At 40.6% G+C, this 23,211-nt stretch overlaps 1 protein-coding gene across 4 annotated transcripts in view; it reads right to left on the minus strand.

The window, feature by feature from the left end:
• The window catches only part of BEND5 (BEN domain containing 5), a 728,817-nt gene that overhangs the window by 281,993 nt on the left and 423,613 nt on the right, over positions 1–23,211 (minus strand). For 3 of the 4 annotated variants that reach the window (XM_081009447.1, XM_081009446.1, XM_081009448.1), the window contains 2 exons: positions 22,710–22,923; positions 16,023–16,213 (listed from right to left, as the gene is read on the minus strand). The exons of the other annotated variant lie outside the window; for it this stretch is intronic. In XM_081009447.1, the coding sequence (XP_080865573.1) occupies positions 16,056–16,213; positions 22,710–22,923 (372 nt within the window). In that variant the 3' untranslated portion in view covers positions 16,023–16,055. Of the gene's footprint in view, positions 1–16,022; positions 16,214–22,709; positions 22,924–23,211 lie in introns of those variants that run through there. 4 annotated transcript variants of the gene reach the window in all.

A 23,211-nucleotide genomic window follows, 5' to 3' on the forward strand; every position in this document is an offset into this window, starting at 1 on the left:
CATCAAGTCATTGACCAGACCCAGACTGGCTTATCTTCAGCAAGACCTTTATGAAAAGATGTTGGGTTATGATTCATGTCACTGGGTGAAGCACCTATTGAGAACTACCTATCTTAAACTAAGGACATTTCCACACCTCACTTCCAGTATGGAATATGTGGCTGAGTTCCTATGCAGCCAAGATAGAGGGAGGCAAAGTTGAGTAAGACTGGATCATCATCTCATCTGTAGGTCAACAACTATCACTTTTGACTGATGGGACTCATCCTTGACAAGTTAATCCTTTAGCTGAATAGGTGCACAGGTTAAGTCCCTTCCTGGTGTCCTTCAGAACATGGGTTCAGGATCTGTTGTGGGATTAGAAGTGTTGCAGCAAAACAAGAACATCAGAGTGACTTTTTCTTGCTCTTGCATATGGCCGCAGTGTGGTGCTGATTTTGTCAGTTGATCGAGATGGGCAGCAATCAGCATTGGAATTAGCATGTACAGATCATTCCAAGAGACTGGTGTTGGGGAGTCAGAGCATCCATCACCTGCAAAGGACTACTTCCAAACAAACGTGCTTAGACTCTGGTAACCAGGCCCTTAAAAAGAAATGTAGGTTCCAGGAGAAAAGTAATATCCGCTTTAGTTTCTAATTTAAAAAACAAAACAAAAAACAGGAGGAACCTTTCATTTTTCATTAAAAAGAAAAAGAAAGATATACAACAAAAGCCTTCCTCTGTTGTCATATACAAAAGAGATTAAAATGGCACATACAAAGCAGATAACACCCAAAGAAATGGCAGCAGAATACGTCAGGAGCTAATAACAAAGAGGATACACAAAGATCAAAAGGTAAGAGCTCCCCCCATCCTGTATCTTTGTTTAGACTTGTTTAAAATGGCAAACATAACGGCATTGTCCTTCCATGATCTGATAATCAGCAGATGAATTCCTATCTTCACAACTAAAGAAGACTTGTTTCAAAGGGGCGACAACTGAGATTAAAATCATATAAAAGCCAACAAATTTCCTCAGATGTGTTTGCAATAACATCAGAGTTTATTAAAAGAGAAGGATATTAAAGTAACACCCCCCCAGTCACATAGGGATGGTGTGGAACTTTAGGCAGGTGAACAAATATTAATCCATTGCTGCCACAGTGTCCTTCCAGAGCCACCCATTCACCAAGGTCAGAGTGTCACTCCAGGAATGTGTGTGTTCACCATGGTAATGTGATGAGCAGGCACTATTCTCTGATCGGTAGCCAAAAAAGATGAGAGGGAGCAATCCATTAAAGACTGCTGCTGGACCTTCTATTGAATTGCAATCAGTCATGTTAGGGCTTACCTACACAGTATTTATTTTATTATTTATTTAGAAAATTTATAAACTGCTTGCTAAAAAAAAAAAAAGTTCAAACAAACCATGACTAAAATATAAATTATACTTGGAAATTGCAGCTCTGTGAGAAGCTACAGTTTCCATAATTCGTTTGAGGAAGACATGTGAATTAAATGTCTGATGTGTACACAGTCCAAGTGTTAACATGACGTCATGAAGAAAGGGAGGAGCAACTAGATATATTTATTTACAGAAAGTGAGGAGGAAGGAAAAACACGAATAAGCACGATGTTTAAATACTGCCATGAGGAATATCAACATATTAAATATATGAAGGTCTCTCTTCGAGCCAAGCTCTCTCCCCTAGCCAGTCTGCACCTTAACAGAACAGGAGGCAGTTTCCAGAGAGATCTGCGTGGAGCTTGCTACTATCACAGGCACAAGAAGCCACTGCAGCTCAGTTAGTGTCGTGCATAATGCAGGGTGCGTGTCTACAGCCACCCTCTGAAGACTCCAGCCCCCGTTCCTGCGCCGAGTGCACACTGTGCTTCCAAATCTGTACCAAGGCAACTTAAAGTGCCACAATGTAGAGATATTTTCAATATTAAGAAAATCTAACATTGCTTGAGCAATAGAGAAATTGTTCAAGGAAGTAACTGATACTTTTCATACATGGTTTACAGCAAGACATGGGAGCAACATCCAGCAAAAGATGCCTTATTCTATTTCGTCTTGCATTGGTTTATGATGTGCTTGGAGGTCCTTCCATGTTCTGTGATCTCTCAGCCTTTGTGCTCTCTTTTCTACTTGTCTGAACAGAAACATTTTGCTTTCTGGGTCATCCGCTCCAGGAGAATTGTGTTCTGGATGGAATTGCCATAAACTGAGCAAAAACATCTAGCCCCAAACCAACAGCAACATAATTCTTGTTTTGTTAATAAACTGTCCAGAGCTTCTAGCATATTTGCAGGAAAGTTTATTATCAGGGTCTAAGCCCAATGACTCAGGAATATTAATTTCAGATAGAAGACAAATTAACTTCCATCATGATTTACAGACAGATAGATTTCCAATGCCAAAAGGGGTCATTATAATCCCCACTCTGGCTTCCAGCATAAAAGATCCCACGGAGATAGCCTGAATAATTACTATACATGAAGGCCATAAACTTTTGTCTGAGCTTGAGCTTGTCTATTGGAAAGACATCCAGTCTTGATTTAAGAACTCTCAGTGGTTGGAAAATCCAGTAGCCCTTGGTAAATTATTTTACTGGCTAATTATTTGACCTCTTGAACATTTGCAAATTCATAGTGCCTCTTATTTTTGGCAGCTAGGCTTTCTTATACTTTTCTTTGCAGCTTCTAAGAATATATCTCACAAAACGTCTAACAAAATCATTCCGGTGAACAAAAGCGATAATAATAGACCAAACTTATTTGTTACTCCTATATGTAACCATTTCAACAGTCACCATCCTAAAATTTCACATTCATATCTTTCAAATAACTTTCTCAAGGCTGACTTGATATATAGCATATCGTGCATGTGCATAAGAGGGAAGACTCTGAGCAACCCGACTCCATCCAAACACTGTTCTTTATGCCAAAATAATTGTTCTGCACTCTTTAAGCAAGACAGTGTATCTGAATGCCATCGTAATTCATTTTTATATACCATATGCACTATATGGACTAGTTCAGCCATCAGCTAGCAATGAACTAAGTTGTATCCAGAGAGAATGTGAGTTATTGTTACTGTTTTGTTCTTGCTTAAGAGAGAAAAATAAAGTTCTGGTACAGTATGTCCTTTAAGGCTTCTATGACATGCACTGTGAACAGGGCCTCCCCTAGGATAACTAGTGCCCTGGGCGAGATATGCCTTCAAAACACACACACACACACACACACACACCCCTCCACTATCACAGCTTTTACTCTTAATATTTTTATTTTGTTTCATAACAGTTCCTGTCTTTCAGCAAGCATTCTTTATTTTAGAGCAACAATTATTTTTTCCTTTAAAAATAAAAGTTATGAATAAAAAAGGTATCCAGCTGACCTTTTACAGCTTATGGCTTTACTTTATTTTTTATAGTGCTTGCAGTGTTTATAGGATTTGAAGTGCTAAGCATTCGGTAACATTGTCTCACAGTAAAGTACATAGGACATCAGAGTGGAAAAACTGAAAAAGGAACATATTTTGACTCTAACTGAAGATATTTATAGTTAGCACCTGAACATTCTGTTGAATAAAGGGTTACAGCACACATTTTTTGCCACCCCAGCTCCCTGCTACCAGTACATTCCAAAGACGCAGCCACTGAGCTCAGGTTGGTGCCTGCCCCAGCTCAAGGCTCTGATCCAACGGCCAGGCTCACCCACCCCTAAGGCCAGCCCCGACTGTGAAGTGCCTCAAAGTTATTGTTCTCCCCAGATATTGAGACACACTCCAAGGCACAATGCTGCCTATTAGGTCGAAAGACTGTCCCAGAGCCTGGTAAGCAAGAAGAGAACTAAGAAGCTCTTTCCATGCTACGTCTCCCCACTGCATGAAAAGCTTTTGAGCTCTCCGCCTTGTGTGCGCTTCCTTTTCGTGATTGCGTGCCAGCCGGCTGCCAAGCGCATAAGGCTGCGATCGCACACAGGCTAAACGTGCGCAAGTTGCGAGTCAACTGTATGCAGTTTGTTTAGCAAATATCTGTAAGAAATAAAGGAGAGAGGAAACTTTCCCCAGCCTGTCTCATAAGGAATCATTCTACTTCACTTGCCTAACCTTCTTTCCTAGGTGAGATGGTCCCTGAAGCACCTGCTGAAAGGGGGGGGGGCAGTGGCTCTGGATTCTGTAAGCAGAGAAAAAGTTATAAACCAAAGGCATTGCCAAGGCCAGAGAGTTCCAGCTTTGCTAATCCCATCTGCCACAGAGATGCCAGGTTAAATAGCCAGGAAGCGAAGAGCAATGGTGATTTCTGCTTGGCTGCCTATTCGATACCTATGTTGCTTAGGAGATTTCTCCCTGAGTTATTACTTAAACTTAACAACCATTACAGCAAGATTGAAATTTAATCTGCACATAAAATTAGCAACATAGCAGAAGGAAAAGAGGGGGAGGGTGAAAGAGCACGTAAGGCATCATTATAGCATTTTTTAAAAAGCTTTTGCATGGATGCTTGTTTTGCAGATGTTAGGTATGCAGTCTGAGGTGTGTAGAGTTCCTGCAGAAAACATGCCAAGAGTATACTCAGGGTAAGTGGGTACTTGAACAACAAATCCAGGCAAATAGGAATGGCCTGATGCAATTTAAGTTTGTTTTGATTATTAAAGTCAAAATCCATCGTTTCTTGTGTGTGGTTCAGTACACTGCAAGAGGGACAGCAACCAAGTGCCAAGTTGGATAAAAGCTGTGGAAGTCCATTAAGCAGCTTATAAAGATTACTGCCTTAGTTTTTTTGGCACCTGCCATACATCCACTCATAGGATACATGGAGGGAGAATATGGTGTATTTGCTCAGAACACAGCAAGAGGCAGCAGGAATCCAAAGCTGTTCTAATCTCTCTTGAAAAACCAGTGTTGCCCAACCCTGGCCAAATGGGCCTGTAACAGCCTCCAGGGTTGCAGCACTGGGCCTTACAATCACATTGATATAAGCATCCTATTGTGGGGGAAAGCGCTTCTATTAAACCAGCCTTTCCAAAACTATAAGGTAATGCTGCTGACCACCATTTTTCTTCTTGCCCATCCTGCTATGGTGGTTGGCCAGCTGTGCCACAGAGGAAGTTAGGAGCAGAGGTTTTGTAATCTCGGCAAACAGCCACAACAGGACCATGATCATGTCTATTTTAGTTGCCTTGAACTATTCTCTTCCATACAAGGTTAAAACAATGCTCATCATAATCTGTCTCATAATCTGAGGTTGTCACCTGCTTCTCCCCCTAAAAAAGAGCAAGGCAAGTCAGCCCAGTTCAGGCCCAATGGCACCGAGCAGAAGAATGAGAAGAGTTTGGATTTGATATCCCGCTTTATCACTACCCGAAGGTGTCTCAAAGCGGCTAATGCTCTCCTTTCCCCTCCTCCCCTACAACAAACACTTTGTGAGGTGAGTGGGGCTGAGAGACTTCAAAGAAGTATGACTAGCCCAAGGTCACCCAGCAGCTGCATGTGGAGGAGCGGGGAAGCGAATCCGGTTCACCAGATTACGAGTCTACCGTTCTTAACCACTATACCACACTGGCTCTCAAACCCCTATTGCTGGTGCTGCTTGCTTGCCACTGTCCCCTCTTCCTGCCACTTGCACTTCCTCTTCCTTTCTGCTGTGCGGGGTGCAAGAACACATGAGAGGCTTGGCAGGGTGGAGGAGCCAGACCAAGCAGCCCTGCAAACCTGGAGCTGGCCTTGGTTCAACAGCACTATGATTGCATTACCATAAGGATAGATGCCCGCTGCCACCAACTCTCATATAAGACGTGCATGGTGGGTGCTATCTAGTAGATCCTTTACCTTTTTTAGCTTCGGGAATAATTGCTTAGCTGGCAAGTGACTGGCAGAGAGAGAACCAAACCCTTAAACGTTATTCAGGGCAAACAGTGCCCTCAAATCCCCTGCTGAGGGATGTAATCCTATAACCGCAGTATTGCAGCATGGTGAAGAGGCACATCAGTGGCCTCATGATCTTCTAAGGCAGCTTCATTTAACTGAACATAACTTCAAGTGTGTCTTTGCACTTAACACACATTTTGTGAGGGGGGGGGATACAAATAGCTGCTGACTGGGAGAAAGCTAGCAATTTTCAGGACCACAGTAGTAGGAGAAGGGGAGGTTACCATTTCCATTTCCTTCCCTATGGTGGCCATGACAATAATCACTCCTGTGAAGTTGCTATTTGCATTTGCACCAGTGAGTGATTGGGGGAACTGTAGAAAGTGTTTTTATTTCGGTGCATGTGGGGCAGAGGACAGACTGGGTGCAGTTGTTTTGTAAGAATTTGATATGATCCTTGCTGAGTCGGTCCGAACTTCCATCTGTTCTAGCATTCCATCTCCAAGTGCCTCTGTCAGCTCACAAGCAGGGTATGAGCATGATAGCATTTCCCATTGTTTCCCACCACCCTCGGCAACTGCAGCTCAGAGGTAAAGTGTGCCAGAACATTTGGGAGAAGGGTAATTATTAGCTCTCATAGCTAATAGCTGTTGGCAGATATAAGTTCCCTAAATTTCTCTAATCCTTTAACAAAATGTCATCACAACAAATGAATTAGATTACTACTTTCACCCAACTCATAATTAGGTTATGTGTAGCTTTGCTTTGTTGAGGCTCCTTGGATTTATTTTTATCTCTGCAAACGAGACTCAGGGAAGGGAGCAACGCACAGCAGGGCATTGCTTAATGTTGGCTTAAAGGACAGAGGGAGGATATGTGGCCCTGCAGGAGTCAATGGACTACAGCTCGCATCATCACTGATCATTAGCCAAGTCGGCTGGGGTTGATGGACACTGGAGTCTAACCACATCTGGAGGACCACAGGTTCCTCATGTCAGCTTTGAACTCATAGGTTTGGGGGTTCAGATCCCACTTCTGCTCTGTATTCATTTTGTTGCTTTGGGCAACTGTGTTTGGTGCTTAGATCCATTTTTTACCTTCCAAGTTTGTTGCCTTGATCAAGCAGCATGTCTTCATCTAGGCCAACATTTTGTTTCCAGTACAAAAGAGGCCAGCCAAATTTACCTGGCAAGCTTATGAGGTAGGCATGAGGTCACCAACATACCACTGATGCAGTCCTGAGCATCTAGAATTCCAAGACAATGTCTCTGAACATGGAAGTTTAATTTAGATAGCATGACTAACAGGAAAGGCTTCCAGTGACAAGTCTGGGATGGAACAGAGAAGAGATGGGTGGAGCTGTAAGGGAAGTGTGGTGGGACTGGACAGGATGAATAGGGCTTACTACATTCCCAGTTTTGGGATGAATCACCCAGAACTGCTTTCTACAACAGCAGCTGTGTGACCCAATGCAAGAAGAATGAGGAAAATCAACTTGGGAAGATGGATGATGGCAACAAATTACAAATTAAAGGGAAAATAATAATCAGGCATCCAGCAAAGGGACATTAATTACATTTCAAAAAGCAACATTCATAATTAATTTTCTGATGCCCTTACAAATAGGAACAAGCTGAGACAGTGGTTTCACCATGTTTTTAAATTGCTAAATTAATTAACAGTCAATCATCACAGAGAAGATGAAGGCATCTTTCTTTGACATCATTCAGTAATCTCTAAGGAAATACTTTATTTTCTTCTCTTTTTTTAATGAAAAAGGATTACAAGTTTAGGTTTTCCCCCATCTACATATTTAGATCAACTTTCTCCTTCAGAATTTTAGCAAATCATTCCAAAATAAATTCTCCTTCTGAATTAGCATAATTCCTCAGAGATAGGAAATCAACCAACACTGTCAAGTCATAATCAGTTCGAACATGCAAAACATTTCATTGAGGTCAAAGAACAGCTTCAGCAGTCATGGACCATTTTGTTGCTATTGTTTTGTTACTTAAAAGTCACTTGGCTTGAAAGGAGAGGGTGGGCATAAACTAGGTGCTGTGCTGAGGAACAGATACCTGCTTGGAGTCTTACTTATTTTAGTATATTTGCAACTTGCCTTTCTTAGATCACAGAGCTCACGGTAGTATACATAGGGTTTCCATGTGGTCTCCCATCCAGGTATTGGCCAGGCAAAGACCTGCTTAGCTTCAGCAAGGTAATTCCATCATGTGCCCTCAGACCACGCCCCAAAAGTTTTTTTCAGCTTTGAGCAAAGCACAAGCCAGCACATCTCTGCAGTTAAGTCTAGATTGGATTAAACCAGACAGCTGATATTAGACTGCCTTGAGAGGGCATACACAATAGAAAGCAGGGTAAAACTCTTATATAAAAAGGAAGTAATCAATAAATAATACAGTTCTGATAGAAGTTTAACTAACTAAAGATTTAAGTCATAGCCAGTATGTGAGAATGACATTTTAAAATTACAAAGACAAAGGACACAACTGCACTGTGGCATACAACTTCAGACTCTTGGATAGTTAAGACTGAGTTCAGAGCATGTTCTAGCACTGAAACAGCAATTCCATTTTTACCTGCTAAGAATCCCTAGCATTTTTGCTATAGAATTTTTTGCTCCAGGGCTCTTTTTTATCCCCCAAGCTATTTAATATCTATATGAAACCGCTGTTTGAGATCATGCAACTTTAGGGAGAAGTGTTATTGATATGTGGATCAAACACAACTCTGTTTCAGTGACAGTGCTATAATCACTGCTTCATCGTGGTTACCAATTGCATGGAGACGAACAAACTGAAACTCAAATCTAGACAAGGCGGAGGTACTGCTGGAAGGTGCTATTTCAACTGCACTGGCTTACAGTCTGTTTCCACATCTAATTAAAAAATGCTCATTTTGATTTTTAAAGCCCTTTATAGCTTAGGACTAAGGTAACTGATGAAACATCTGCCTCCTTGGGTAGCTACTAGAGACTATCTTCCAAAGAGGGCTTCCTGGGGTATCCCCACCTTCTGATGTGAAGGAAGTGGTTTCTAGAAAGAGGTGGTGGTGGCGCTGATGTGTTTCCACAGCTTACAAATAACTTTAAATTTACATTGTTGTTGTTTAGTCGTTTAATCGTGTCCGACTCTTCATGAACCCCTGGATCAGAGCACACCAGGCATTCCTGTCTTCCACTGCCTCCCGCAGCTTGGTCAAACAAAAATTTACATTAATCCTATTGTTTTATCCTTTTTATACTTCTGTGGCTTTTAGGTTTTTATATGTTTGTTTTTACATTTTTTTCTAAACTGTGACGGAAAAATAATTGAAGGGCCAGACAGAAATACAATAAATAAAACTGTAAGAAGCCGCTAGTCCTCCATCACATCTCACCATCTATGCAAAGATCAGACCTACATATGTAAGTAGCCTAAGAGTACATCCTGCTCATTCTAAGTATCACCACACAGCAAATTCCAGCTCCTGGAAATTTGGGTATGTGTAGCAGTGTCTATGTGGAAGTTCACTGAAGAGTGGAAAGAACTGCCACAATTTTGCTGTGACACACTAACCGAAAGGCTGACATAGCAGCAGCCTCTCTGTAGGATTGTGTCCTCTGTAGAGTTAAGCGGAAGTAGAATTTGATCAAGTAGAAGGAAAACTCTCATTCAATGCAAGCGGCACATCCATTTCTCAAAGGAAAGAAGTCAGTGACCAGCTATGTAAAATTTCTTGTTGAATAATTGTTCCAATTTTAAAATCTAAGTCATTTTTCTTCCTATTAGAAAGCCTGGGGAGAAGAGTCTTTTGAAATATCTGAGATGGTAAAATTTAAAAATTAGCTACTGAGCATGAAGTATGCAATAATTGCTCTTCATAACATTTTTATTGCCTCTACATTCTTTGAATTATTGCTTTAAACTGCGCTGTGCCATTACGATGAAAAAAATGGTATCAATAAAGTATGTGTGATTGATGTTAAGATTTTATCACTTTAAGACTATGAAAATCGGAGGCATGCCAAAGTAAAACCATTTTTCATGACATTTCTTCTTAATTCATAGCAATAATGATACCCACGCATTTCATTTACCGGGGTGTTTTGGTTATGCCCACATCAAAATCCATACATCCTATGATTTTGCGTGCCATTATATATGCAGTTTGAGTTTTAAGAATTACTTTGCTTCTAAGATGTTGTGCACCGTGTCTTACATTCTTACTGAAAGTAAACACTGAATCTTTGCCAAAAAAAACACAGTTAATGAATTCTTACTTATTTAACATATATTAGTTATGGGTAAGAAATTCACACAGCTCTCAACATGAGGTCAGTTCAGTGGCATGAGAGTAAAGAAACGACTGGGAAGTGGCTCCCACTTTGCTAGAGGAGTGTGCACACACACACACACACACACACACGGGATCCTAATGCCTGCCTACGCACATTACTTCCAGGAGTGTTTTGATTATGGACTTCTCATGGACTACAGTATTAAAAAATATGCAAGCTGACACTCTAAAGAGCAATTGCACTGTTCTGAAAGGCGTACCAGGAATCCGATGCGGTCCAGGGGTCATAAGTGGCTTATCCCTGTATAGAAGCATGAGGAACAACATACTACAAATAGGACCAAGATACAACCCAGAATAGCTCCAATGGCAAAATATATATTAGCATCATTGTTTACGGAAAAACTCATTGTTAGGCTGTATTTCTCTCTAGTTCTTTCACAATTCCTCTTTCTTTTAAATGGACACCCGAATGGGAGAAAAACGAAGACACCAAATGGAAATTCAATGTTATAATGATTAATGTCCATGGTGTGAAAGTGAAGATGTCAAACCCCATGCCAGAAATCCACCAAATATACCAGCAACATCATAGTCTAAAGAAGCCCTTTTTGCGATTTCCTATATCACCACCCACCACCAGGAAAAAAACCACGTGTGCCAGAAGTACTTTATTTTGAATCAGGCCATGGATATCACGAATTATAGCAACAATCTTTAAAATATCAGGCTCAACAACTCTTCTGCAACTATTATGCTCCTCACATTCAGGGGAAATAAAGAGACCCCAATGATATCCAGTATATCTGACATCTAGTACCCCAATGATATCCAGCAATATCTCTTTCCTTACATATTAACAGATCCAGACTTGCATTTTGAAAAATCAACTCAGCACTTGCCTATGCCCATGATTCCCAGCCTAAACAGAACAGGTTATTTGCCACTGGGATGTGGGATTCCACAGGCCCATTCCCTGATTGTAAATCACACATTTGCAGCATTGTAATCCCAAGTTATCTCGGGAAGGTAACACCCTAAAGTGGTGGCATATAAATCTTTAAAGTAAATATATGAAATTGAGCTGGAACTAGTCAAGCTTTTGAAGAACGGGTGTTGTCTAATATTTGGGAAGCCCACATTCAATGCTCCTGCTCTGCTAAAAATCACTTCGTGCCACCACCAATCTAAGCATTATTTTCCCATTGAACTTACAGAATTGTGGCAAAGATGATTAAGGTAATTCTATGCATTCAGAAAGCTTGGTTAAAACATTTGCTTTCCTTTTAAAGAGATAAGATGTAGGTGACTAAGCAAGACACAACTGTACTTTTATTCCAAGTGCTGAAGCAAAATTCAGCACAGCAATTTTAATAGGCTTATATAAACTTCAGAAAAGCTTGAACATTTTGAAGAAATCCAGTGAACCCAGACCAGCCTTCTAGCAAGGAACTTCCAACATATAGCAACTTTTAGAAAATCAGTATCAAAATACATTATTATCCTAACTTCCCTACATTCAGCTAAAACATTTGCCTGTAATAACTGAGAAAGATACTGATGAATCCTGACCAAACCTATTAAGAAAAGCTTCTTTGTACATTTCACCATCCATGCACAGATGCTATATGCGACGGTTTTAATGCACATGAGGCATATAGTAGGAACAACCAGGTCCAGAAAGTAAATACAATATGGAAAATTTATTGTAATAGCACCTTGAAGATGGCCCAACTTCAATCTGGACAAAACTTCACAGGGTTTTTATTTAATAGTAAATGCCAGCTGCAAAGTCAAGCACCCAGACTGTCAGCTATCAGTTGCCCAAATATGCAATTTTTTTAAAAAAAGGAACCTGATTGCGCCATCTAGTTGACAGAAAGCATTCTCCAGTGGGTACGCTGCCTGTTGGAACCGGAATGGCAGCAACTGTGGACAAAGACATATCAGAAATCCTCTTTCATTGCACACTTTCTATTCTTCCACATGCTCTGATCATCTAGAAATAAGGATGTAGGGTGGAGGGTGGGGACAGGAAGAGCAGGGATGTGTATCTCAACATGTCTAAACTTTTACACATTAATCTAAAATACGTTTTAAACGTCTTTCACAAAAATGGCTTGTTTTACTTATTTAATAAGATTTATATACTGCTTAATCATTCATAAGCTCTAAGCTGCTTACATAGAATATAAAAAGATTCATTCATTGTATCAAAAATGTTGATGAACTGAACATCAAAACCAAGTTAACTGAAAAATCTATCAAAATATAAAACCGGCAGTTGTTAGAAATTATATGTAAACATTACTTGTTTAGGTTGGCTCACATGAATCTGTAGCAGGTGCCCAATCCAATCTAGTGACCAGTTCCTAGACCACTGTGACCAAGCTATTCTAGTCCAGAAGTGGCTGCAACTGTCATACAAACCAAAGCTGAAAAAAGGTGCCCCTAGCTATCGAGGCTACTGGGGCCTCTAATTATGGCACTAGATCCAGAGCACCCCCAAACTGTACACCTGCTCCTTCGGGGAAGTGCAACCCTGTCCAGGGCAGGCCATTTCTCAGAATTTTTAAGGTGCTCAACAATGCAAACAATTTCCTGGAAGTAGACAAACTTGCATACAGCTGCAGTGTTAACCCTCAAAACCACTCTTTGTATTGTTTGAACTGTTGCAGGCGGCAGAAATCAAGAAGGTAAATACATTCACAGACAACAACACACTAGTTAAACCATGAATTATGAGTGGTGTATTAAGCCACAAATTAGTGTGGTGCCTGCGCGCTCCAGTTGCATGGACTTCAGCAGTTCTACTGTGGTTTTCTGTTCTAGTCATTCCAGGAAACTGTGGTTTAATCTCCTGACCCACAAATTTTCAGTCCCTAGTATATAGAAAAAGTATATACAATCCTATGGAAGGTTATTCACAAGGGGCTTACTCTATAGTAAGTGTACTTAAGATAGTTGCCATAGGCTATTAATGTAACCCAACGGGTTAAGTCCAGTTGTGGATTTATTTGCTTCAGATGACGCCTCTGCTAACACAGAAAGGGAAGGCAAAGCAACTCACTCATCCTTGCAATAGATTCAACTTGTATTTTCAACACATTTTTAAATAAAAAAAATTATCAGAGCTTGGATTGTTTTTCGAATAGATTAAATGCAGATTATATACGAGTATAGTCCAGTGCCCTCATTAAAGGGATTTGTTTGCTTCTCTCTCTGCCCATCAAATTATTCCATCCCAATCATGTAGTTTTGTTTACACTATTATGAAAATGCACACCTTCCCCAAAGATAATCTTTAAAAATGCAGAGTGCACACAACTTGCAAGTACAATAGATGAGAAGAAAAGAAAGATGCTTACTCAAACCTTCTTTGTAAAATATACACAATAAAGAAAAGTGATCTATATGTTAGTTATCAAGTAATTTGAATTGCCTAGTTTTACAAATTTAGAATGAGTATGTCCTCCTGTGGAAATCCTGTTCTTATGCACACTTAACTATGACTGACTTACCGAAGTTGACAGGACTCACTTTTCAGTCGATATGCATAGGGTTGTATTGTCAATAGTTGCTTTATAAAATAAGACACAGAAGTTTAAAAAAATGATGCTTTCATCAATGACAAATAGGACCAACACACACTCCTTCACTTTTCTAAAGCTCTAATGAGAAAGCCAGTGTTCCTATCACTTATAGTTCCATAGCTGATTTACAGAGACTAATAGTACCACATAATCTTAGCTTTTTCTATTACACTACAATAGAATCAGAATCAGAAGAATCTTTATTTGCATCAGCCACTAGCCATAGTGATAAAATAAAAATGTTCTGAAGATAGAGGTAAAAACTTAACTATACAAAATAAATTTTGGAGGTTTACATCAATAATAAAATAACAGATCTTATTGTAATTGCCTCCGCTAAAAACCTTGCAGTTTTTGCCGTCATCTGATCATCTTGATCTGCTAAAAGAAAGGACACAGTAGCAATGGTTGAGTGACCCAGCATGGACAATAATACAGGGGTAGTAACCTCACTCCTCAAATCTTTATAAAGAGTGCAAGCCAGAAGACATGAGCCACTGATTCAATACTGCCATCTCCACATGGACAGAACCATTTTTCCAGTGGAATTTTTTGAAACAGACGCTCAAGTACAGCTGAAGGCAGTATATTCAATCTTGCGAAAGTGAAAGCGTAACTGTATTTTGCAATTGTTACATTTTGCAAATAGGGTGCCAAAGTGTCAAAATGACTAAGTGGAAAATAATCATACTATGGACAAAATGTCCTTATTGTAGCCAAATTATTTTGTCATTCGATATCATATAGGGACTGTCTAATTAACAGTTAATAACTGTTGTAATAAACCAGAAAAGTAAAGCTTTTGGTTGACAATTTTAGTCCAAGCGCTCTCATGACAATCTTGCAATACTAAGGATAGTATACCAGTGGGGTTTAAATTTAGGTGAAGCCAATAATTAAACGTCCTACACAAAATCTGTAATTCAACAGAGGGGAGATTAGCCTCTAAGCACAATGAAGCATTTGGAACACAGGATGGAAGAGGGGGGAAATTGCCTTAGGAACTTAGATTGAACAGCTTCTGTAGATACAAGGCAAGTGCCTGTACAAATCTGAGCCCCATATAATAACTGTGCTAGGGGTTTAGTTTTAAACACAAGTTCGGTATGTGATTGCTACTTTTTGTATGGAAAAAGCGTGTCAGAATGTTGGCACTTTGAGATGGTTTTTCCTTTGCATATTTCTGATGTGCTCCCCATGACCCTGCTGACTGGAAAATAAGGACGAGGTATTTAAAGACTTAGGGATGTGGGTGGCGCTGTGGGTTAAACCACAGAGCCTAGGGCTTGCCGATCAGAAGGTTGGCGGTTCGAATCCCCGCGACGGGGTGAGCTCCCATCGTTCAGTCCCAGTTCCTGCTAACCTAGCAGCTCGAAAGCACGTCAAAGTGCAAGTAGATAAATAGGTACCGCTCTGGTGGGAAAGTAAACGGTGTTTCCGTGCGCTGCTCTGGTTCGCCAGAAGCAGCTTAGTCATGCTGACCACATGTACGCTGGCTCCCTCGGCCAATAAAGCAAGATGAGTGCCGCAACCCAAGTTGTCCACGACTGGACCTTACGGTCAGGGGTCCCTTTACCTTTATTTAAAGACTTTAACTTTTTTGATCAACTAATTATCCATATACCATCTATGAGCCCTATAGTTTATTGAAAACACCATTACTTTAGTTTTCTTGTAATTCAGCCAGCTGTTCTCTGAAAAAACATGAAGCCATTAGACTACATGGCCACCAAGAATAACTGCAACATACGTACTAAACAGGAACCACAGCTCAAATACAACATTTTGCAGATAAAATATAGTTTTCCCCTCTTTTAAACTGAACAAATCAATTTTGGGCACAATCTAGATCATACGTGCTCTGGAACAATCATACTGACTTTAATGGTATCTACTCTAAAAGGCTTGAATTCCAAAAAAACATTATGAAAAAGCATGAAGCTGTTTCGTTCATTAAAGGAAACAAGTCAATGAAAAAGAAAGCTGTTTGAAAAGTACTTTGTGAATGAAGTATCTTTATTCCATGGAGCAATAGAATGACAATGTAGTATATAGGTCTGGGACTTGCAAAATGATCTGCCACAGGCTGAACCACAGTCAGCATGTCACTTTCCTTGAAAAACCAGGGAATTTGATTCTATTTTGCTGTAGTACTTAGATGAGTAGTTTCTCAAAACTGTTTAAAAATAAGCCAGTATTTCATAATACAATCCACACCAAAATGTCACTTTAGCCCATCACCCCAACACCATGAAATCAAGACCACCACCAGAGTAAAACACTAATACTTTATTAAAAATTCAAAATTTATTGCAAATTATATTTTGCTTCTCTCCTTTCTTCATTTTTACATGATTTATTGATATCCATGATTTTTTCACAAATGTACTTGTTGACTTTGGAGAGTCTCTGTGCAATTTCAGTTTCGTCCACAGTTTCTTGTGCTATCCTGTCATACAAACATTCTGAAATGGAAAAAAAAATGGCATTAAGAATGACACCTCAACAAATGTAAAACACAGCCGATGTGACTGAGCAAGGTAACAGGCACATGAAAGAGATAGCAAGAGGGCAGCAGTTTGTTGACAGACTTCAAAAAATTTAGCTTATGCACATGGTTTTGTGCATGCAGATCTCTGGATCATGAACAAAATAATGTACAATAATACTTTCGGCTACATTTTAATACTGCAGTGTGAAATGTTTCTGGTTGATTTGTAGTTTGAATGATAGGCTACTAATCACAACCCAACATTTAATTCCATTAAAATTAAAGGCTATAATCATATGCACACTTCTCCATAGAACACTTTTGAGTAAACAGGTTTAGGATTACACCAAAAAGGAATGCATATAGCATTATTTGACCATTATCTAGCACATATTTACACTTTCTAGCTCTGAAGTCTTGTTTTCCAGGCTAAACATTTCCACTATATCACACAACCATGGTCACAAACTCCAGAGAAAAATCTATGTTTCTCAATGTTCCCTTTGCTCCTGCAGATAGCAGGTTCCCTGGTCATTTCCAACAAACGTTCCCACTTTTTCAGATTTTGTTTTCCTGAATCACACTAACATTGGTAGTCTGAAGAAGTGGAAGCTGACCTATGCTGAACATATAAGTGATGCATTATTCCAGCAGCAGCATACTTCTGTGACAGACAAAGAACTATGAAGCCTCCTCTGGTGGACTTTTGAGGTGCTCTAAAAACATTAATTGAAGTAGGGTTACATTGGCCAACATATTCTATTGGAAAAAGAGCACACAAGAAAGGTGTAGTCAAGAGATACTTCCAAGCAATGTAGCAATGTAGCTGCATCTTTAATGCTCAAGGATAGTTGAAGGCAGCTGGCTGAAAGAGATGAGGATATAATCCAGAAACTATAAAGTCACTGTAATCTTTGTTCCAGATTTTGGAAGGAATAAATGGGCTGTGAATAGCCTGGTTACAAAGGCACAACTTTTAGAGGGCGAGCCCTGCTACTCTTAGAACTCCATATACTCTTTCTCTAAACACACACACACACCCATGGTGGCAAAGTGGCAAAAAATATAGCCATTGTGCCCGCTGGTCCTTACTATAGCTTTAATGGCTTCCAAACTGATTAAACAACTTCTGCTTTGCCTAGTATTTTCCCCACCAGCAATTTATTGCTTCATATGGTAGAAAACCACAGAGATTCACTTAATTAACAAGTTTTATAGCATTGTTAATGTACCATATTAAAGTTATGACAATTAAATATTCTATACCCTTTTCAGTTTCCTCTGACACCTTTCAGAAGTTTTAGAAAAGGTTATTTTTCAGTGACAGGGTTTACAATGTTTGCATACCATACTTTTTAATAACTTCCTTAAAATAAACTACACAACAGGGACTACTAAAGAGCAAGACATATTAGCCCCATTAAGGCTTTACTCCATTTTTAAAAAAGATGTATTTTAAGGAAGCTATTCTAGGACCAGAGAATAAAAGTAAAAACCACATCAAACATGGATTTTACGAGCTCTCATCTTGAAATGCAAAAATTATTGGACAATGAAAAATATATTTAAAATCCTAGTTATAATCTAAGCTGAAAAGGGTAGCTGCCAATATGCATTAAAATGAGGTATGAAAGAGCTGGGGGAAGAACCGTGGCTAAAAATGGTGTTCTAATTTAAACAATGACGGATGAACTGTGATCAAGGAAAACTACCTCCCACCCCTTCTTCAGTACCAGAACACTGAATATTTGAACTGAAAAACAAGGCATAAACACACAGAGAGGGAAATTCAAGTTATTACTGTGCATTATTGAAATCTACCCATGCTGGCTGTTGCTGTTTTATTTCCAGCATGATTCCCAGATGAACCATCATCCCAACGTTAAAATCCATCTCAGTCTTGCCAGTGAGGGGGAAAAACCAGTACAATAAACCTTGATGTGAACACAGATCTGGCCTAAGTGCATTGTTGCATCACTGCCTACAGACATAACCCTGATGAGTGTGAAAGTTCCACTGATTTCACTAAAATTTCCTAGACACAAAATAGCCTGTGCAAGATCATAAGTTTAGAATGGAGTTGTTAAACTGTTGCAGAATGTTGAGCGACAACTCAGCTTACTCTGCAGACTTCAGCTGTTACTAGGATTTAAGGAGCCACAAAGTCAGCTTCCCTGAACACTACTAATTTTACTCATTCCCAGAACATTGGCTCGAGAGCCCAGAAACACAAGACAGCTGATTAACTAAGCCTGATGCCGCCCCATAACTAAAAATATTTTGGGAGAAAGGAAAGAGCTCCTAGCTATTGGGCTCCACAGGATTATCTCTAGCAGCACAGGAAGATGTCTTATAGTCTACCAAGTGAGAGAGTGGGTTCATATAGCTCAGCACTCTTCACAGTGAACACTGCTGAGCTGCTGCCAGTCAGACGGGTGTCTTCCAGCCCTACCCTGAGATAGCAGAGAGTCAATCTGGGCTCTTCAACCTGCATTCAAAGCATTTGCTATGCCACTGAGCTACAGCCCTTCTCCATGCTCATTTCTGCTCCTTCTCAGTAGCACTTGGAGCATCTCAATTTTTTTCTTTCCTTGATTGAAAGCAGTTTCTGCACCACTCCAAGTTAACTTCCTATTCATAAGAGCTGCTCCAGTAGCATCATTGGTTTCCATGCCAATGATAACCTGGCCTACAGTCTTGCAGTGCTGGTGTGAGGACCAGCCTTGTCCACGTGGTTTCTTCAAGTGCTACGAGGAGTTGCCATGCACATACAACTGTGTCCCTGGTTAACAGATGAAGTGGGGCTTACCCTCTCTTGCACTATGCATTGAATTGGATGTGCATAATACTTAGTGAATCCACTTGTTTTCTTAAGCTACGGAGAACTGATATTTATATCCTTATGCGTCATTTAGATAGTACCAGACTTAGACGATGTGAGAAGAATGTTTGAGGGTTCCTTGTGATTATGTATTCTCTTTCAGTGATATAAAGAAGTGATCGTGCTATACATGGATACACATCAAGACATGGTACGTGGGAACAAGGCTGACATAAAAAGTCAATTTGGCACAGCCAAGGAGAAATCTGAATACATTTAGTAGAGATGCCCTCCAAATGTTGCCAGACTTCGATTTCCATGATAGGCCCAGGCAGCACGATCAATGGTCAGAGATGATGGGAGCTGTAGTCCAGCAACAACTGGAGGGTCACAGGTTTCCTACCCCTAATATAAAGTATGCAGGTCAGAATATATAAGGTACACCTAAATCCCATTGAGATTAGAGTCTACATATTCAATCCTAGGCATGCGTTTTAAGGAGTAAACTTCACTGAATACAATAGGATTTGCTTCTGAGTAAGCATACATAGGATTGTACAATTAAGCATATTAATCGTACAATTAAGAACATTAATTAAGTACTTAAGTTGCATCTATTTCAATGCATTTTTAACTGGGTTTATTTTTCTCTGGATTGCAACCAAATTTGAAGAAGCTTTGAAACATAGTTCCTTGATTGAAAAAGATAGTCAGACATGCATACTCTTTTACCATTTCTAAAGGTGCTGTCAAACAAAATTTCATATTAGTTTTATTTTCAGAAGCAGGGATTTTCATTCAAATGCCAGATTAAGTATGGCAATGCCTTTCTACTTATCAAACTGCCTTAAGGTGTCTATTTTCCTCTTTAAAATGGATTGCAGATCCTCAGTCTGCATTTTGAATGAAAATTTGGAGATTAGAGAAGTGGAAGGCTTTATATCGACATATATTTTTGTATGTATGTAGCTATACTCTTTTTTGTGTGAGAGAGAATATCTTAACAAAGTCTCAATGCAATGATTGATTAAAGGTGTCCTCATACGCTCAAGATCCACTGGTTGAGGGCCAGAGAATATGGTACAAGTGCTAGTAGAACACATCACTACCATGACAGACACCCTAGTGAAAATATCAAGTACATCAACAGAATGGCTAAAACAGGGCAGAGCTACAGGCAGGAGACACTACGACCTACAATTCTCCAGACTACAGACGTGGCCCCATCAACAGCTGAACATTATATCATGCCCAGCCATGATGCAATTTTTCTCCCACTGACTTAGATGGGAAGGGGTGGGAAACGAAAAATAGTCCATGAAGGTAAAGGACCCTGGACGGTTAAGTCCAGTCAAAGGCGACTATGGGGTTGTGGCGCTCATCTCACTTTCAGGCCGAGGGAGCCAGCGTTTGTTCACAGACAGCATGACTAAACAGCTACTGGCGCACGGAGGACAGTGACGAGTGCCAGAGCGCATGGAAACACCGTTTGTCTTCCCGCCGCAGTGGTACTTGCACTTGCGTGCTTTCGAACTGCTAGGTTAACAAGAGCTGGAACAGAGCAACGGGAACTCACCCCATCACAGAAACTCGAACTGCCAACTTTCTGATCAGCAAGCCCAAGAGGCTCAGTGGTTTAGACCACAGTGCCACCCGCATCCCTTTTGTTGTCATATGACAGGCCATATGACACAGTGTAACTCACCACCCAATCACAGCACACTACCACTAGCATATAAACCCAACACAGGGGGAGCAGCCTGCTAAAGAGGAGACATGGTATCCATCTTCAAGTATCTGAACAGGTGTCACATGGCAGATGGAGCAAGCTTCTTTTTTCCTGCTCCAGAGGACTCAAACCAATAACTTCATGTTACAAGAAAGGAGATTCCGACTAAACATCAGGAAGAACTTTCTGACAGTAAGAGCTGTCCCACAGTGGAACAGACTCCAATGAAAGGTGATGGACTTTCCGTCCTTGAAGGTTTTTAAGCAGAGGTTGAATAGCCATCTGTCATGTATGATTTAGATGAGATTCCTGCATCACAGTGGGTTTAACTAGATAACCCTCAGGATCCCTTCCAACTCTACAATTCAAGTATTCTATGACTGTGCATGTAGGACAACATACAGACGTCATCAGACCCTGTCTTCTCACTCACCCCAAAACACCTGCTCCAGCTTCAGTGGCTATGGGCTGCTGACTATTACTCATTGTTCCCTGTCAGTGACTCCCTTCTCTTAACAGATACAGGATCTACTTGAAACCTCATTCTGCGCAGACCATGAGAAAGGTCCAACACATGACAAGCAGTAGAGACTAGGACATTTCCAGCTTTTGCTCATAGCATCCTACTTGTTCCAAGCATGTGCATACATCCTTGGAAGATTCATCACAGACACAAAACAGATGAAGGTGTCCCTAGGATGCAGCTGGTGCCACAAGGAGAACCTGCTCTTCTGTCTATTGAGCAACCATCATAAAGAACCTGCTTTGGCCATCCCAGAAAAGTGTTTTTCTCTTTCAGGGTCCACTCTATCCCAGATGCACTGAGTTGAATAAAGGCAATTATTCTGCAACAAGTTGTTGTTTTTTGTTTTGTTGCTGTTTGTAGGGTCGTACTCAAGTAGGATCTGGCCTCAGGATGGGACTCTGAGAGGGGAAGGAAGGAAGCTTGAAGTGGTGCTTTCAATGGTTGTTCACTCATGAGTGGGCAGGCCTATCAGGTTGCACAAGTTCAATGGTGGCAGTGCGTAGTAGGCAGTCATTTGGCAAGGAAGAAGGAAAAGAGAGAGGCAGAGGCCTACTGAGATTCTACTCAGCAGCGCTGGACTATCAGGCAAATTAGCAAGGAAGGTGACTGGTCACATGGGGTGCTAGGGGAAAGGGTGGACCAAATGGTCTGGTTGGCCCATGCAGCAGCCAGGCTATTGCTTCATGCAGTGCTCCTCCTGATTTGCTAAGGTGTGTCAAGTGGGAGGAGGGGGGCTTCCCATCTTTCCTAGTGTGAGGTTGTACCCTGAATTTTAAACTGGCACTCCTGCCATGTAAAATGTGAGCTGTTCCACCCAGCTATGGCTCCTCCTCCATTCCTTATGCTCCTGGTATCTATGGCTGCGTATGGTGGATGGGGGCAGCATTATCTGGACTCTCCTTTTCTTCTGTGTGTGGTGCTCCAAATGGTGGTTGTGAAGAGAGTAACTCACGTCAAACCCCTGCCAGGAGAGATACCTGGGGGACTTGCAGTATTGTGGTCATTGATAGCTATGCCAATGGGGTTGGTGGAGTGAGGTGCTCTAATGTTGTGTGTTGGGGTACGACCCTGGCATTGTGAGTTCACTGACTCTCTCCATGTGTGAGTAGGGATAGTGATGGTCAGTTTTCAATGTATGCTAGGGGCACGTCTGTTGCTTTCCCACCATTAAAGAAAAAACTGGTTATGTGTTTCCCGCCTCTTCTCCGGGGTTGAGCATGCATAGGATATATGGGCTTTTCTGTTGTTGTAGCAATAGCATATCTCTCCTGCCCACAACAGTGTAACTGGAATGTGGAATTGTGCTGCATATTTGAGTAATTTTTTTTTTTAAAAAGAGGAAGAAAGATTCTCCCATTTCATCACAGCAGTATTGCATGCTCCAAGTCACGTACCTCTGACAATGCTTAATTTGTGAGGGGACAGAGGAGGTTTGGGAACGGCGTCTTTCTTTTTTTTGGTGGCGACTCCTGTGACGCTTCTGTTCTTAAGAACATCTGTTCCCCAGATCATAACCGCTAAGTTTTTTGTATACTTTGAATCCCCTTGCGTTACTTGCAGTTGGTGCCATTTCTCCTCATCTACCCAGATGCCGCTGCCAAGATGGACCTGAAGTGTAAAGGGAGGGAAATGCAGTCAGTTTTCAAAAAGCAAAGAGCATCCAGATTAGTAGTGATTTGTTTAATATTTCATAAGAACCAGCCACTGATCTTAAAAAATAATACTCCTGCAATATCTCAAGGTATGAAATGTTAGAATTAACTTGAAACTGAGTTCTATGTACATTCATGTAAATTGAAAGCAAGTTGTTCTACAGACAATTATATCAGAAAGTGAATTCATACAACTATATAGGCTCAACGATGATTGAAATACTAGTCTCCAAAAGACATATAC

Source organism: Podarcis pityusensis (genome assembly GCF_964106645.2).
Source record: "Podarcis pityusensis genome assembly, chromosome: 6".
NCBI lineage: Eukaryota > Metazoa > Chordata > Lepidosauria > Squamata > Lacertidae > Podarcis > Podarcis pityusensis.